Source organism: Erpetoichthys calabaricus, chromosome 2, assembly GCF_900747795.2.
Source record: "Erpetoichthys calabaricus chromosome 2, fErpCal1.3, whole genome shotgun sequence".
Classification (NCBI taxonomy): Eukaryota; Metazoa; Chordata; class Cladistia; order Polypteriformes; family Polypteridae; genus Erpetoichthys; species Erpetoichthys calabaricus.
Genome location: NC_041395.2, coordinates 132,773,832 through 132,788,667, shown reverse-complemented (window position 1 = coordinate 132,788,667; position 14,836 = coordinate 132,773,832). Strand labels below are relative to the sequence as shown.

The following is a 14,836-nucleotide window of genomic DNA, read 5'->3' as shown; positions in this document are numbered from 1 at the left end:
CATTTTTCTTAGCTTTTCTCTACATTCATAATGGCTAACATGGTACAACACCCTAGTACTAAAGATTTCTAGATAACTAGGAAATCCAAGAATGGCAATCAAATTCTGTTCCGTCCGATATCTGGATGGATGACATATCATGGAGGGTGGGTGCGTCTGGGGAAATGTCATTTAATTACATACGCATATCTGTAGTAAAGCGGTCTCGTTTTGTGGAGACGTGATTCCGTTGCCTTTGCTGACACCGACTGCTGGCAGAGTGGAGCACAGCAAGTTCAGCCCTGCGTCCATATCCGGTTTACGCCGTGTAGTTTGGACGTCTGGGGATTCCGTACTGTAATACTGTAATGTGATTCACATATGTGCTGAATCCTCCCGATTTTGTTTTCTTTGTGGATGCCCAGGCGTTTGACTCTGGACTCTGGGGCGGGCGCCAAACTGATTGACTGTTATATGATCTACATTACTGGCACAGTGGAATAGAGCAAGTCTAGTTTACAGGTGGCGGGCTTGTTGCAGTGCGGCAGTGCGCGTGACATCCGGTTTACAACCTTCTCATTTCTGTGTTTTCTGTGCAGTGCGGAATGACCGTTATGTGATCTACATTACTGGCACAGTGGATTAGAGCAAGTGTAGTTTACAGGTGGCGGGCTCGTTGCAGTGCGGCAGTGCGCGTGACATCCGGTTTACAACCTTCTCATTTCTGTGTTTTCTGTGCAGTGCGGAATGACCGTTATGTGATCTACATTACTGGAACAGTGGATTAGAGCAAGTGTAGTTTACAGGTGGCGGGCTCGTTGCAGTGCGGCAGTGCACGTGACATCCGGTTTACACCCTTCTCGTTTCTGTGTTTTCTGTGCAGTGCGGCAGTGCGCATGCACCTCGATGCACCCAGCGCCCTGGGTCCATATCCGGTTTACAACCTTCGGTTAGTAAGATGGATTATAACCTTACCACATGAATGTTAGATAGATCATTGTTCATAGTGGCGCTCAGTTTTGTTTTAATTTTCTCCTTCGCTGCTATCTCCAGGGGTTCCGAGTGCATTCTATAACTGAACTTGTCCTTTTAATTAGCTTGTTAATTCAGTGAGCCTCTCTTGAAGTGATGTCACCAGCCCTGCACATCACAGCATAGAAAACTGCACCAGCCTTCACAGAATTGTAGAAGATGTGGAGTATGTCACTTCTCACATTAAAGGATCGCAGTCTCCTAAGAAAGAAGATCTTGCTATTCCCCCTCTTATATAGTTCCTCAGTGTTCCGAGACCAGTCCAAACTTGTCATTAATGTGGACCCCCAAGTACATGCAGAAGTGCACCACCTTTACATCCACTTCTTAAATAGTGCCTGGACATAGCGGCTCCTTGATGTTGGTGAAAGTCAATAACCAGTTCCTTGGTTTTGCTGATGTTAAGGTGCAGGCAATTCTCTTTGCACAAAGAAACAACATTTTCCATCTGACTCCTATACTCTGTCTGATCCCCCTTATCAATACACCCATTAAGTACAGAATCATCTGAGAATTTTTGCAGGTGACATGACCTGCTGTTATATTTATAGCTGAAACACGGTCCTTGAATCTCACAAACTGCAGTCTACCCGACAGACAGGCCATTATCCAGGACACCATTGACCCATCCACCTGCTTACCACTTAACAGGGATGGGTAGATCGTATTGAAAGCACTGGAGAAAGCAAAAATCAATCCTCACAGCGCTGCCAGCTTTGACCAGGTTAAAATAAGGCTTGTGGAGCAGATAGATAATTGCATCCTCAATTCCAGTCTTTGTCTAATAGGCAAAGTACAGTGGGTCCAAGTGGTCTACATACCAGAACTCATATAGTCTGGGACTAGGCTCTAAAAGGTCTTCGTGACATGAGACATAAGTGCCACTAGTCTTTAGTCATTAGGTGAAGAGGCACCTGTCTTTTTTGGAACAATGTAGGATGTTATCTTAAAGAATAAACTTTTATGAAAAATTTCAGTTTGGCTTTTGTCTTGGCCACAGCACAGAAACTGCTTTAACTAATGTTGAAAATGATATTCTTATGCAGGATATGCCAGCATTATTATGCTTTTAAACTTAATAGCTCCTTTTGACACTTTCAATCATAGGACCACACAGGCTTTAGAACTTAAAAACTCATTATTCTTCATGGTGCTGTAACACATGTGAATTTTATTATTTCATTCTTTTTATGGATGCTGGCATCATAACAGAGACTGGAATTTTGACTTCAAGACAGGAAAAATGCCAGAATGGGATTTCATCCATCATTTCCGCACACTGTATAAGGGTTGATAATCACCCTACATTGCATGTCACTGGGATGTGGGAAGAAACTGATGTACATAGAGAAAACCCATGCAAGTGCATCTTAATGTAAAATAATCAGTTACAAGCATCATTTTATTTATGTAGTTACAGTATATGTGAAAAGAAAAGTTGCATTACAGTATATGGACTGAGACAATGAAATTATCCTAAAATGTGTGAGTAAAAAAATGTAGCAGTTACTACCTTTGATGAAATTGCTGTCTCCTTTTATAGCGCACCTGGAAGTGCTCCGGGTGCTTGATCACCTGTTTCCGGTTGCACTCCCGGGTGGGGCTGAAGAGTAGTCCAGCTGGGCTCAGGGACCCATGCAGCGCCCCCTGGCAGCCACCCCAGATCCCAAAAGGGCTGTGGAGGACTCCATCTCCCATGGAGCCCTACGGGAGGCTGAGGCACCGCTCCAACCCAGTATATTGTGACGCGTGAGTTGGTGTCTTGCACTCCAAAGACAAGGCTGAGGCTCAGTACTTTTGCAAAACCAGCTTTATTCAACTCAAAACAAGAACAGCAAGGTTATTTATTGTAGCGGGATCTACCATTCTACTATACACAGATACAGCCAGGTCAGTGGCCAAGTTATAATGTTCCCTCCATCACCCATAGGGCGACCAGTGCTTTGCACGTGGCAGTGGTCAACTTGTAGTTGTTTCTGTGGTGCTGTGAAACAGCAGTTGCCATGGTGGCAGATAAGCAGCCCTCAACAGACACGGCATTCATGCTTCAGAAGTCACACTATATATATATATATATATATATATATAAGATACTGTAAGCAAAAGCAGTAAAATAAAATTTTGCCAAAACTTAAAAAAATATTATTATTGAATGATAAAAAGATATTTATATTCAAAATTTTAACCTAAAATAATATTCTTAAACGTGCTTAAACCAATTCAGATTCATGGGAGGCCAAAGTCTATCTCAACAGCACCTGGAACAAAACAGGAAACAAACCTGGACACACCCATTTATTACAAATATGCATCATATTCCATATTTTATATCAATACAATACCCTTTATCTTTTCTCATGCTATATTCATTTACATCACTTTGCCATGATGCTCTTTTTTGTATTCTTTTCTGGTTTCAGTAAAATAATATAGCACTTGGGGAAGAAAATACAGAAAAGCAAACCAAAACTGGAAGCTAAAATAGCAAATATTTCGACAGCTACGGTGTACTTTCCTGGTGAGCTGATGTAGGCTGGAATAAAAGTGATCCAGATGGCACAAAATATCAGGATGCTAAATGTGATGAATTTTGCTTCATTAAAGTTGTCTGGCAGTTTACGAGCCAGAAATGCCAAAACAAAGCAAAATAAAGCAAGCAATCCTATGTAGCCCAAAACTGCAGAAAATGCAGCTGTAGATCCGAGGTCACATTCTAGTATTACTATCTCTGTGTAATGTTTCATATTTTTACTGGGGAATGGAGGTGAAGTCAATAACCAAAGAAGGCAAATAATCACCTGTATAAGTGTAAAACTACAAACACTTAGTCTCTGCTGAGTGACTCCAAACCATTTCATGACATTACTTCCAGGCAGTGTAGACCTAAACGCCATGAGCACTACAATAGTCTTTCCAAGCACACAGGAGATGCACATGACAAATGCAATACCAAAAGCAGTGTGGCGTAACATACATGACCAGTCAGAGGGCTGACCAATGAATGTGAGAGAACAAAGAAAACAAAGGGTTAATGAAAAGAGAAGAAGAAAACTCAGTTCAGAATTATTTGCTCGAACAATAGGAGTTTCTCTATGGCAATAAAAAACTAAACCTACTAAAAGCGTTAGCAATGCTCCCAGTACTGACAGAGTGACCAGCAGGATTCCCATAATTTCTTGAAATGATAAATATTCAATTTCTTTCAAGATACATTCATCCTTTTGTTTGTTTGGTTTGTATTCTACAGGACACTTTATGCAAAAAGAAGAATCTGAAAGAAAGGTGATATAAATAATTTGTAAAAAATTCCAAAAATTAAAAAAGGTTTTAGAATTTAACAAAGATTACAAAAAATTTTAGAAACAATAATATTGCTTTAAAAGCTCCAGCTTACTTTATCAAACTTCATCTAAGTTTTCATAGATTTCTGCATTCTTGCATATAGATAACCATGTATTAGATGTTATATTTTTTGTATTGTTTATGTAATAATGCTTTTTTTGTAAACAATATTTTATTGAAGAGAATGAAAGAAATACAACCCCCACACACCCCACCCCAACCCATTTAAGGAACAATAACAAACATAAATGGAGAAAGTGACTAAATGGATCCTGCAAGAGTAAGTTAACCTGCAGCAATCAACAGTCATGATTATGTTTGTACTACATTTTAAGTCATTGTGCCTTATTATGGTGCCATTGGTTAACTACATACTTTTATGTATAAATATTTTTACTTTTTTTTAACCATGGGCCATTATTATTGAGCTGGTTACTCTTGAATATATAGTCCTTGGTGGTGACAGTGTGAAATAGAGTGCAGCAAAACTCTGTATTAAAGAGGTATTTGGTTACAAAGGTGATTTAAAATTGATTCATTCAAAGCTAAAAACTGTTAAAACTCTTGAGTCTCCATTAGTATAAAAGCCTTAAATTAGTATTGCCTCAGTATATAGTGGATTTGAATAAATGTTTACCAACAACAAAAAACAAAAGTTACTAATTACTCTGACTCACTCAAAAAATATGTCCTGTTTCTCTTAACACATATCTCCATCAGCTACAGAAATAATTGTGCCTTATTCTCTTTAATCGTGGCTTTGCTCCATCAATTACCTTGCAGTGTTTTTTTTTTTTCTTCCTCTTTGTTTTGTTTAACTTCAAAAAGCAGTTAACACTGCTTTGGTATTGATTGGTATTGTGAACTTAATGATGATATGCAGGTGGATAACAGTGTTGGCTTTTTCAAAAATGCAGGGTTATGCACTGATAAAATAATGTAGTGTAATCAGTTTATCTCAGATTTATTGTCATGTAAACACCTCCTATCCGACAAAGCAACAATGCAGTGCAATATTTTTCCCCATTTCTAACTGTGCTTGTTTCCCCAAGGGAACATCCCTACCCCTTCTCTTCTAACCGCATTGATAATATAGTCTGGAGCAGCGCATTGGTTAATGGGAATTGTAATCCCCACTTATATATAACCAAATACAGTATATTAAATGGCATTCTTACTGGATCAGTAGTGCAAAATTGACCACGCTCACAACCATAGCACGTGTTTGCTAAATGTGTTTTCTTTGAGCTTTGCTGATCTTAGCTCATATTACTTTGCTTCTGCAGATGGCTTTCTTTTGCATTAGTAGGCTAGCCCCATTTCTTGGTCAGACGAGGGATGAAGAGCATTAGAATATCTCACTTGACAGATGATATTAATGACAAATATCAGCAAAGACAAGAAATAATTTTTCGGCTTATTTTGTTTTTTCTACAACATCACCAAATTTCAATCAAATCAGTCAAAGCATTTTTGAGATTTTGGGGTGTTTTTTCTATTGTAGGGGTTTTATTTTATACCAAAATATTGATATATATCGAAATGTCTTTTCGTAGTGGACACCTACTGACCTAGGTGTGTCATCCTGCCAAATTTCTGCTTTTTAGCAAAAGTTTTTGTTGGTGAGTGACAGAGTGAATGAGTCAGTGAATTATATCTTTAGATAGATAGATAGATACTTTATTAATCCCAAGGGGAAATTCACATTATATATAATACGCTATATAATATAATGATATATATATATATATATAATTATATATAATACGCTACCGTAGCTGTCCGTTTGTCTATCCAGGATTTTAAATCACCTGTAGCTTGCAAACCATTTGACCTATTGACCTGAAATTTGGTACACATATACTACATGACAGCTACTATCTGCTTTCGGGGTGATGATTGACCTCAAAGGTTATTCCTCTTTTTATTTTTATTTTATTGTAGAATCAACTCAGCAGCGGCCAGCAGGGCGGCTGTGGCGTGCATGTATATGGGCACCGTTCTCATCCCTACCACCTTTGCCATCACTTCCCCTACCTCTTCATATCTTAAATCATTCTTGAGGCAGATTGAAGACTTAAGTGCCAGCTTAAGTGAAAAATTAAGGAGAAACATACTAAGTAATTGCAACACAAACACTGACATAATCAGCTTTAACATGAAAAGATGCTAATGAAAGAAGAGAAGAAGCGTGCCGCTAAAGTGGAGAAAAGAAGAGCTGCTCAGGAAGCAGCAAACGCATCAACCTCTGAGCAAACAAATGCTAAACGTACAGAGAAAGAGTATGAAAACTATGAATGAGAGTGAGACCTCTGTTCACGAATGCCTCTCTTCCAGAGTAATCCAGTATACTTGCATTTTTCTGTCATGAAATTTGTCTCTGTACACGAGTAGTTACACACGAGTGATTTTGAACATGATCAAACATGGTTTGCATGGTGTCGATTAGACAAAGGAATCTTGAGTCAGTCTGAGCCCGTCCTTCTCCAAATTAATGTATGAGTTATTTTATTGCAAACACGTTAGCAGTTTTTTTGAGTATTTTACTGTTGAGTTACGGAAGTGTATGACCAGCATGGGGCCAAAGAAAGCATTAAAAGATGTACCCATGAAGAAATTAGTGAAAATAAACCACAGAACATAAAAAAGAGATCATCAAAAAGCATGAAGACGGTGTTCATGTGGCTGATCTGGCATGCCAATACGGCAAAGAAATGTTGACAATATGTACCATTCTTAAATAGAAAGATAGATTCAAGAGTGCTGATGTGGCAAAAGGTGTTGAAGTGTTAACAAAACAAAGACCTAAAGTAATCGATGATGGTGAAAAGTTGTTGCTAGTGTGGATAAACGAGAAACAGCGGGTGATAGCGTGTCCGAGGCGATCATATGTGAAAAAGCAAGGGAGTTGCATGCTGATATCATTAAGAAAACCCTGGAACGAGCGAATCAGAAGTGGAATCATTTAAAGCGAGCATGGGATGGTTTGAGAAATTTAAAAAAAAGAACTGGTATTCATAGTGTCATAAGGCATGGTGAATATGAAAGCTCAGATAAAGCAGTCACCGAGAGACACATCAAGGAGTTCCAGGAGTTCATCAAGAGTAAGGGGTACCGGCCACTATATGCAATGTATATTTATCAACAGTTCTAGATTAATTTAACGGATTAATTAAATTTGCATTATTTCTTATGGGAAAATTTGATTTGGAATACGAGCATTTTTCTGGAACAGATTAATCTCATGAACCGAGGTTAGCTATACATTGTTTGTACTTTGCATGTTCTCGTTACATCTTGGAAATGTACAATTAACCACTTATTAGCAGCTTAACAGCATTGGTGACCTTTTCAGTCCTGGTTTATGCAATGTGTAAGGACAGTTGGTACATTCTCCCAGTGATGTTTTAGATCAGGGGTCCCCAACCCCCGGTCCGCGGCCCACTACCGGTCCGCAGCCGTCTGACAGCCGGGCCGCGAGAGAATTGCCGGCAACGGCAACTCACTCAGACTTTTCAGAACGCTTGGCGGGCGGGGCTTTGCAGCGGCGCAGAGAGAGGAGAGAGACCGAGGTGAGAGAGTATTACAACAAAGTATTTTTATCGTCCCGACAGTTTCCCCATATGACATGAGTCTATAGAAATCGCGTTACTACGAAGTACATTCAACAGATGCTTTTGTGGTCGCAGCTCAGTTGTGCACATTTGCACAACGATCCCCAAACAGAAACATTGTAAAAAAATCTCTTTCTTCGAACTTTCCTCGTACTGTTTTTATTTTTTATTTTTTTTTTGCTGTTTTTGTTTTCTGTGGTTTTCAGTGATACCTTTTGCTTATTGCTTGTCAACATTTGAAAAACATCCATTGGAATTTAACTCATTGTCACCCTCCTATAGAAACGGCAGACACGAAAAAAAGATAGCAGTGTTAATGTTTGTGATGTGCAATCTGTTGGAATGGCAAATGTAAAGCAAAAAAAGAAGAAAAATCTCAGATTGCAAACGTATGCAAACTGCTTAATAACTTTAACAATAATAGAAATGTTATGTAAATTGTGTATAAAACTAGCCCACCCCCCACCCCGACCGGTCTGTGGAAAAATTTGCATCTAATAAAGTGGTCCTTGCTGTCAAAAAGGTTGCGGACCACTGTTTTAGATGACTCACAGGTGATCTAATGCATGAGTGTCAGAAAGCCTTGCAGTTGACTGGCATCCTACCAAGGGTAGTTTCCTGCCTTATGCCTTAATGCTTCCAAAATGCATGTGTTTCAAGTCATTCTTCAATAAAGAACATTTTACAAAGAAAACTGTTCTTTTTTACATGAGACATTTCAGAATTTTATAGCAAATCTGTAAAGCAGTTTGTCAATATTGTAATGTATTCCCTATCCTGTAAGATAATGAATTAAATGCTTGCTTTTAAATTTAGTAAGTCCAGTGATAAAGAGAAACCTCCCTATATGTTCTGGTACAAACTACATACAAACAATTCCTGGGTTGGAGTTTGAAAACAGGACCCTCAAGCTGCAAAGCAGTATTGCTTAGTAGTTGCACAGACATGCTGGCTCAATTGTTCGTGATTCACATGTAAATTTCACACCTGTTGTGTTGCTAATTTCGTCTTCGGCACATGGTATGCAGTCATAACAGCAGATTGGCCGTCCTTTCTTCACAGCTTTACGAGTTCCATGCAGACAAGACTCACTGCAAACTGACCTGGGCACCTTAAACATTATAAGATAAAAATAAATTACTGTGCCTGTGTTAGGGAGGAACATAATTAATATATTTCATTGTAAATGTGGAATTGATATGACATTCAAAATTAAAAAACAAAAAAGTTAAGTGGAAGAAGCTTAAACAAATCTATTTAATACTGCCTAATATTAAAAAAATGCTTTACCTTATTTTTTGTGCCAGCAAAGTTAATACTTTCATAATTAATTTGAAATTCATATCCTTCTGAAAGAGTATAGTATGTACCAACTGTCGCAAAATCAACATCACCCTCTTTATTTAGTTGCCAGTTTACAATGTCATATATTTTGCCTCTTGCTGCGGGATCTCCATTTTCATCAAAATAAAAGTTTTCTCCACTCTTTGTGGTAAAACTTATGGTTTTCAGGTAATGGGCTAACTGTAAAAAAATCGTAACACTGTCAAAAATTGCTTAAGTGGAGAGCATCCTGGCAGACCTGGGCACAAGGCAGGAACCAAGCAAGGATAGGGCATGAGTTCATTATCAGCTCTACACACCCACACAGGGCCATGTTTTTGGAATGTGGGAGGAAAAAACATGCTGACATTGGTATACAGTTTAAAATTTTAACTCAGTGACTGCTCTAAAACTATGTTTTACTTTAACATACAGCATATATTTTTATTTCAGTTGACGGTAGTTGTTTCAGAATAATAATAATGGATTGATGAAACTTCAGAATAATAATAGAATAATGAAATAATATCAAAGCTCAGGTAGCTACCTGCAACTGAACGTTAGTTGATTTGTTAACACATGTGGATCTACTTTCATTATGGCTGCATCCTAGCAATTTATGTAGTGAATAAGCCACTGCATACATAGCTTTATAGACATCATTCGTGTATCCAAGGTTTGACATATCTGTGTACTGATTATTTATTTCACCTAATGATTCCTGTCCAGTGCAAGATGAATTGCTTGTTTCAGTGTTTTTTAAGTAAAGAGTACAGTTAAACAGAAACTGCCAATATTCATTCAGGCCAGAGTTTCCAGGGAGAAGAGAAGGTTGGACACTGAGCAAGAACTCCTTCAAACCTGGTATGCTTGTAGTGCTGACTGACAATCCAATTGCTCCATTCATTATTTTGTAATATTGAAGCATGGCAGCATTTTTAGTAGAAATCCAAGACTCTGTGCCAATCCACTGATATCCAGTGACATTTTGTAAGAATATCTCCTTGAGCAGAATTTCAAATACATTAAGTGTCAAAAATGCTATGATGACTTTTGATGAGGAGTGCTTGATAATGTCAACAACTCGGAGAATTTTTTCTCTCGGGTATGTTCTGTGGATAGCTTCGGAATATTCAACACAAATACCTTCTTTCTGTGCAACATCCACAAATGTGGCCATGCCATAGTTTCCATAATCATCATCATTTCTTATTGCTCCTACCCATGTCCATCCAAAATGCTTTGCAAGCTGTGCCATGGCAACACTTTGATAGTCATCACTTGGGACCGTTCTGAAGAAATACGGAAAGAGCTTTTTGTTGCTGAGACATGAGCAGGTGGCAGAATAACTGACCTGTAAAGTAGAAATATAAGAAAAGTGTGTAACCAGATTATATTGTTTGTTTTACTAAGCAAAATAATGTGAATGTGTAATTAAGGATTTCTTAATAAAACATTAAATAAGCACTGACTCGCATTTGGATTGTTGCTTGTATTTGTATAGAAATTCTCATATACAGTACTGTATATCATATTGAGGAATCTATCCTTCTTAGCACTGTGTAAATGTATTCAATTATTTAAAGTATCAAAGTAGAAGGGTGTTGTACAGTGTTAGCCACTATGGATGGAATGAGAAATCAAGCAAAATGACACCTTTCATTGGCCAACTAAAACAATTACAATATGCAAGCTTTCAAGGCAAGTCAGGCCCCCCCTTCAGGCAGTTTGTAACATTACAAACTGCCTGAAGAAGGGGCCTGAGTTCCCTCGAAAGCTTGCATATTGTAAACTTTTTAGTTAGCCAATAAAAGGTGTCATTTTGCTTGATTTCTCATTTAAAGTACCCAATACACTGTATATTGTAGGAGGTATTACTAGTACCTAAGTAAAAGACACTGTGAATTTTCTCTTAGCTGAAAATTAAGTATTATGTTTAATCAAGTTAATGAACAATGAACAAACCAAACACAACTGATGTGGAAAACTGCTAAAACTGGGCTAAGTGGTGGGTCAGTAAGGCTGTCCATCCATCTATTTATTGGGCCATTTAGTCTATTTGTAAGGCCATGGGGAGCCTGAAATTTTGCTGGCAGCTACAGGCACAGGCAGCAACCAAACAAAGTACTAGTCTATTGCAGAATAAAGCACTGTACGTATTTCCAAACCAGATCCACAATATTACATGAGCTGCCATGATTCAAATGTAACAAAGTGAAAATGTCTTCTTACCACTGGTATACTAAAAGGTCCCAGAGTGGTGGAAATTGCTATTGCAGTTGGTGAAGTAGAAGGACCTATAATGGCAGGCACTATAGATGTCTTGGCACACAAACCATCCTGGAATGAGGCTTTGTCCTCCCCACTTAATAATGCCATCGCTGATCTCAGGGTCAAATGGATGTCTCTGCATGCGTCATAGATTTTATAGCCCAAGATAACACCAGGCAATATGTCTGTATTCTTGTTTATTTCATTAATTGCAAAAATCATGGTCTGAGCAAACTGAAGTCCTCTGAAATTGAGCCTAAAAGAATATTTAATATCTTTGTTATGTAATGGCCTGAGCAACAAATACAATTCTCAGAATGATGCTCAGAAAATGCACTGATGGTCTCAGTAGTTTAAGAAGGGAAGAATATAAACCATTGTGTACTTTGGCAAGTCATGAGGTTAGATTTCTTCTTGCTTGTCTATTATATCAGTGTATACCATAAGACGTTGATACACTGAATTTATTCATTTACTGTATGTATCACTGTAAGATGAATATGCAAGCCATATTTTGAGTTGTTATTTACGTAAGCCACTAACAATGCTGGTCAACCAAGATATTGTTACAGAACGACTTAGGGTGTTCTAAATGTACTTTTCATGCTGATTTCAGAAATATTCTCATAATGTTTCTGTCACTCTTTCTTTTTGAGTTATGTTTTTTTTGAGGCTGTATATTTAGTATGTAAACCCTTATTAAGGTATATGGGTTTTTAAAAATCTATTCAGGATTAAAATGTTTTTATTTTTGTTTGTGAAAATGTTAAAACTTTACAGACTACTCTCCTGGAACTCTTAGAGCAGTCAGCAATGAGCATGGCAGACTGTTTCATCAGGACTTTTCTGAAATGGGAAAGCAATTCCAAGGCAAGTGCAGTCTCAGTATACTTGCTGACTATTGCTGGACCCTTAAGATGGATATTCTGGAGACCAAATACAGCAGAAAATTGTACACTTGTACCTTTTAGGTGAGACACTATTAGCATGTATATAAAGTAAAAATAAGTTTATTGTAAATTTAAATCTTGTGTCACTTAAAATTCTTGCATAACAGAAAAAGTCTGAATAAATATTTAAATTTCAGCACAAAAAATACTGTAAGATTCACCTATATTCTGATTCATATGGAAAAAAAGTTACATTTTATTACACAGTACAAATGGCAGATATTATAAATGATTTGCTTTTTATAAACTTTTTTTCCATTATTATTGCACTTGATATTTAAACTGAGTTTCCATAGGAATCTTTATGCATCCTGTACTCTTCATATCACAATGTAATCACAGACATTTCTGTTTCTTGGATAGTAAATATAATTCAGCTTACCCTTTACATGTTGATACTTCAGGCATGGTTTTATATGTCAGGTTGGGATCCGCTGGGCTGTCGTGAAATGTAAAAATGCCTCCAATAATAATGTCACCATCCTGGGAAAACATGGGCAGCGCTGTCTTTCTCCACAGGTTACAAAGAGGTGCTAGAGCTTCTGTAAAGAGAGGCACAAACAGAAAAGGCAAGAGAACCATTTCATTTTACTGTGAGTCCTGCTTATTTCGTTATGTGCTTCACTGCTGAGCAGTGGACTTAAATATGTTGTTTTGTGAGTGAGTATCCCACTGTTGTTAATCCTCAAAGGTGATATTCTGCTTGGCTGCATAAGGAAAAACAAAAGAAGTAAAATGTGCTGCAACATCTTAGTCATTTTACATTATTGTAAACTTTGTATACAAACAAATTTAAAAGTCTAAATATTGAAATAGGACAAAATTCAAAAGGAAAAATAAATCATCACTGATGTCATTTCTCCAAGGTGATATTCTTGTATGGCTATGAAGGAAGAAACAAAGAAAATAATTGTGTTCTAACTATGTATTAATCTATTAACATTATTGCAAGTCATTCTGATTATAAACATTTTAGTTATGCTATATAAAACTTGGAAATATGCCAAAGCTCTGACTCACAATTTTCCTTTTTTTCAAATTAAATGTACTTCATGGAAGGTATTTATATACAGCAGTGAGGACATTTCTGTTTAATTTTTGTTTTATGCTGTTAATTGTAAAAATATAGATACATGCTTTCCAGCCATTATGTATTTTTTGGCAAATCTGTCACTGGACTCTTAATCCATCCATCCATCTATCCATTTTCCAACCCGCTATATTCCTAACTACAGGGTCACGGGGGTCTGCTGGAGCCAATCCCAGCCAACACAGGGCACAAGGCAGGAACCAATCCCGGGCAGGGTGCCAACCCACCGCAGGACACCTCTTAATCCATAGAGTAACAAATCATCAGACCAATAGATGGGAAAGTTTTAGTTTTTTTTTTAAATTCACCTTAATTATCAAGTGCATAGAAACGTATCTGAGTTGTCTTCCCCACTTTTTATCTAGTATGAACTTTCAATTCAATTCAGTTTATTGTGTTATTGTACACAGGTTCAGGCATAAACAAACTGGCAATAAAACAGTACACAAAAAAAAAGGCCAGAATTGCATTTCCATGCTTAAGCACATTTAAATTAATTGTGACAAACAGATGCAAAAACACTAAAAGTGTTAGGTTAGAGATGACTGCCATTATTAATTAATTTAAGGAAATGTATAGATGGTCATTTTGTAGTAAGAACAGCATACTCATTCTTCTAATAATAGTTTGCTTTGCTTAGGTAGTGGATGTGTATCCTGGAATTAATGGCTAAGGCTAATAGCACCCAGATACTGTAACTCTAAAGACTGCAAACTCAGTATCTAAAGGTTCAACTTCCTAGTTATATTTACCCTTATAATAGCAAGAATCCCAGCATTTTATGATAACAACAACATTTATTTATATAATACTAGGGGGCTTCGCTCCCTGCTCGCTTCGCTTTCCAAACCCCCACCTGCGCTATGCACCAGTAACTTTGCGTCTCTGTCGCTTGCGTATGTGGATTTCACTTTCACCAAACTTTTAATTCTCGCGGTTAGGACTCTTCATTGGGAAGAAACACTACTTTTGCCTGATAGCAACACGAATTAGACGATGTACAAGTCTCCGACTTAAAGTTCAAACAATATCAAGATACTTCTGTCTTATCACCTATGTCCATATATTCAATCTCTTTTTTCGCTTTTACATTTTCATCAATACCGCATTGAATTTTGTTTCCGTGTTTGGAATTACATCGTGACAACACCTACAAGAAATGTGTCTGACAATAGCATTCACACAAATGAGAAATGATTGAACTGTGTGCGTTTTTATGTGGGCAGGATTTTTCC

The 14,836-nt window shown here is 37.5% G+C and overlaps 1 protein-coding gene across 5 annotated transcripts in view; it reads right to left on the bottom strand.

The window, feature by feature from the left end:
- The window catches only part of LOC114669595 (extracellular calcium-sensing receptor-like), a 48,873-nt gene extending 35,668 nt beyond the window's left edge, over positions 1–13,205 (bottom strand). For 2 of the 5 annotated variants that reach the window (XM_051922465.1, XM_051922463.1), the window contains exons 1-4: positions 12,894–13,205; positions 11,523–11,817; positions 9,838–10,644; positions 9,258–9,491 (exon numbers count right to left, since the gene is read on the bottom strand). In XM_051922465.1, the coding sequence (XP_051778425.1) occupies positions 9,258–9,491; positions 9,838–10,644; positions 11,523–11,817; positions 12,894–13,093 (1,536 nt within the window). In that variant the 5' untranslated portion in view covers positions 13,094–13,205. Of the gene's footprint in view, positions 1–3,384; positions 4,283–8,954; positions 9,079–9,257; positions 9,492–9,837; positions 10,645–11,522; positions 11,818–12,893 lie in introns of those variants that run through there. The other 3 variants (XM_051922464.1, XM_051922467.1, XM_051922462.1) reach the window with 3 other exon arrangements.
- Positions 13,206–14,836: the final 1,631 nt, after the last annotated feature.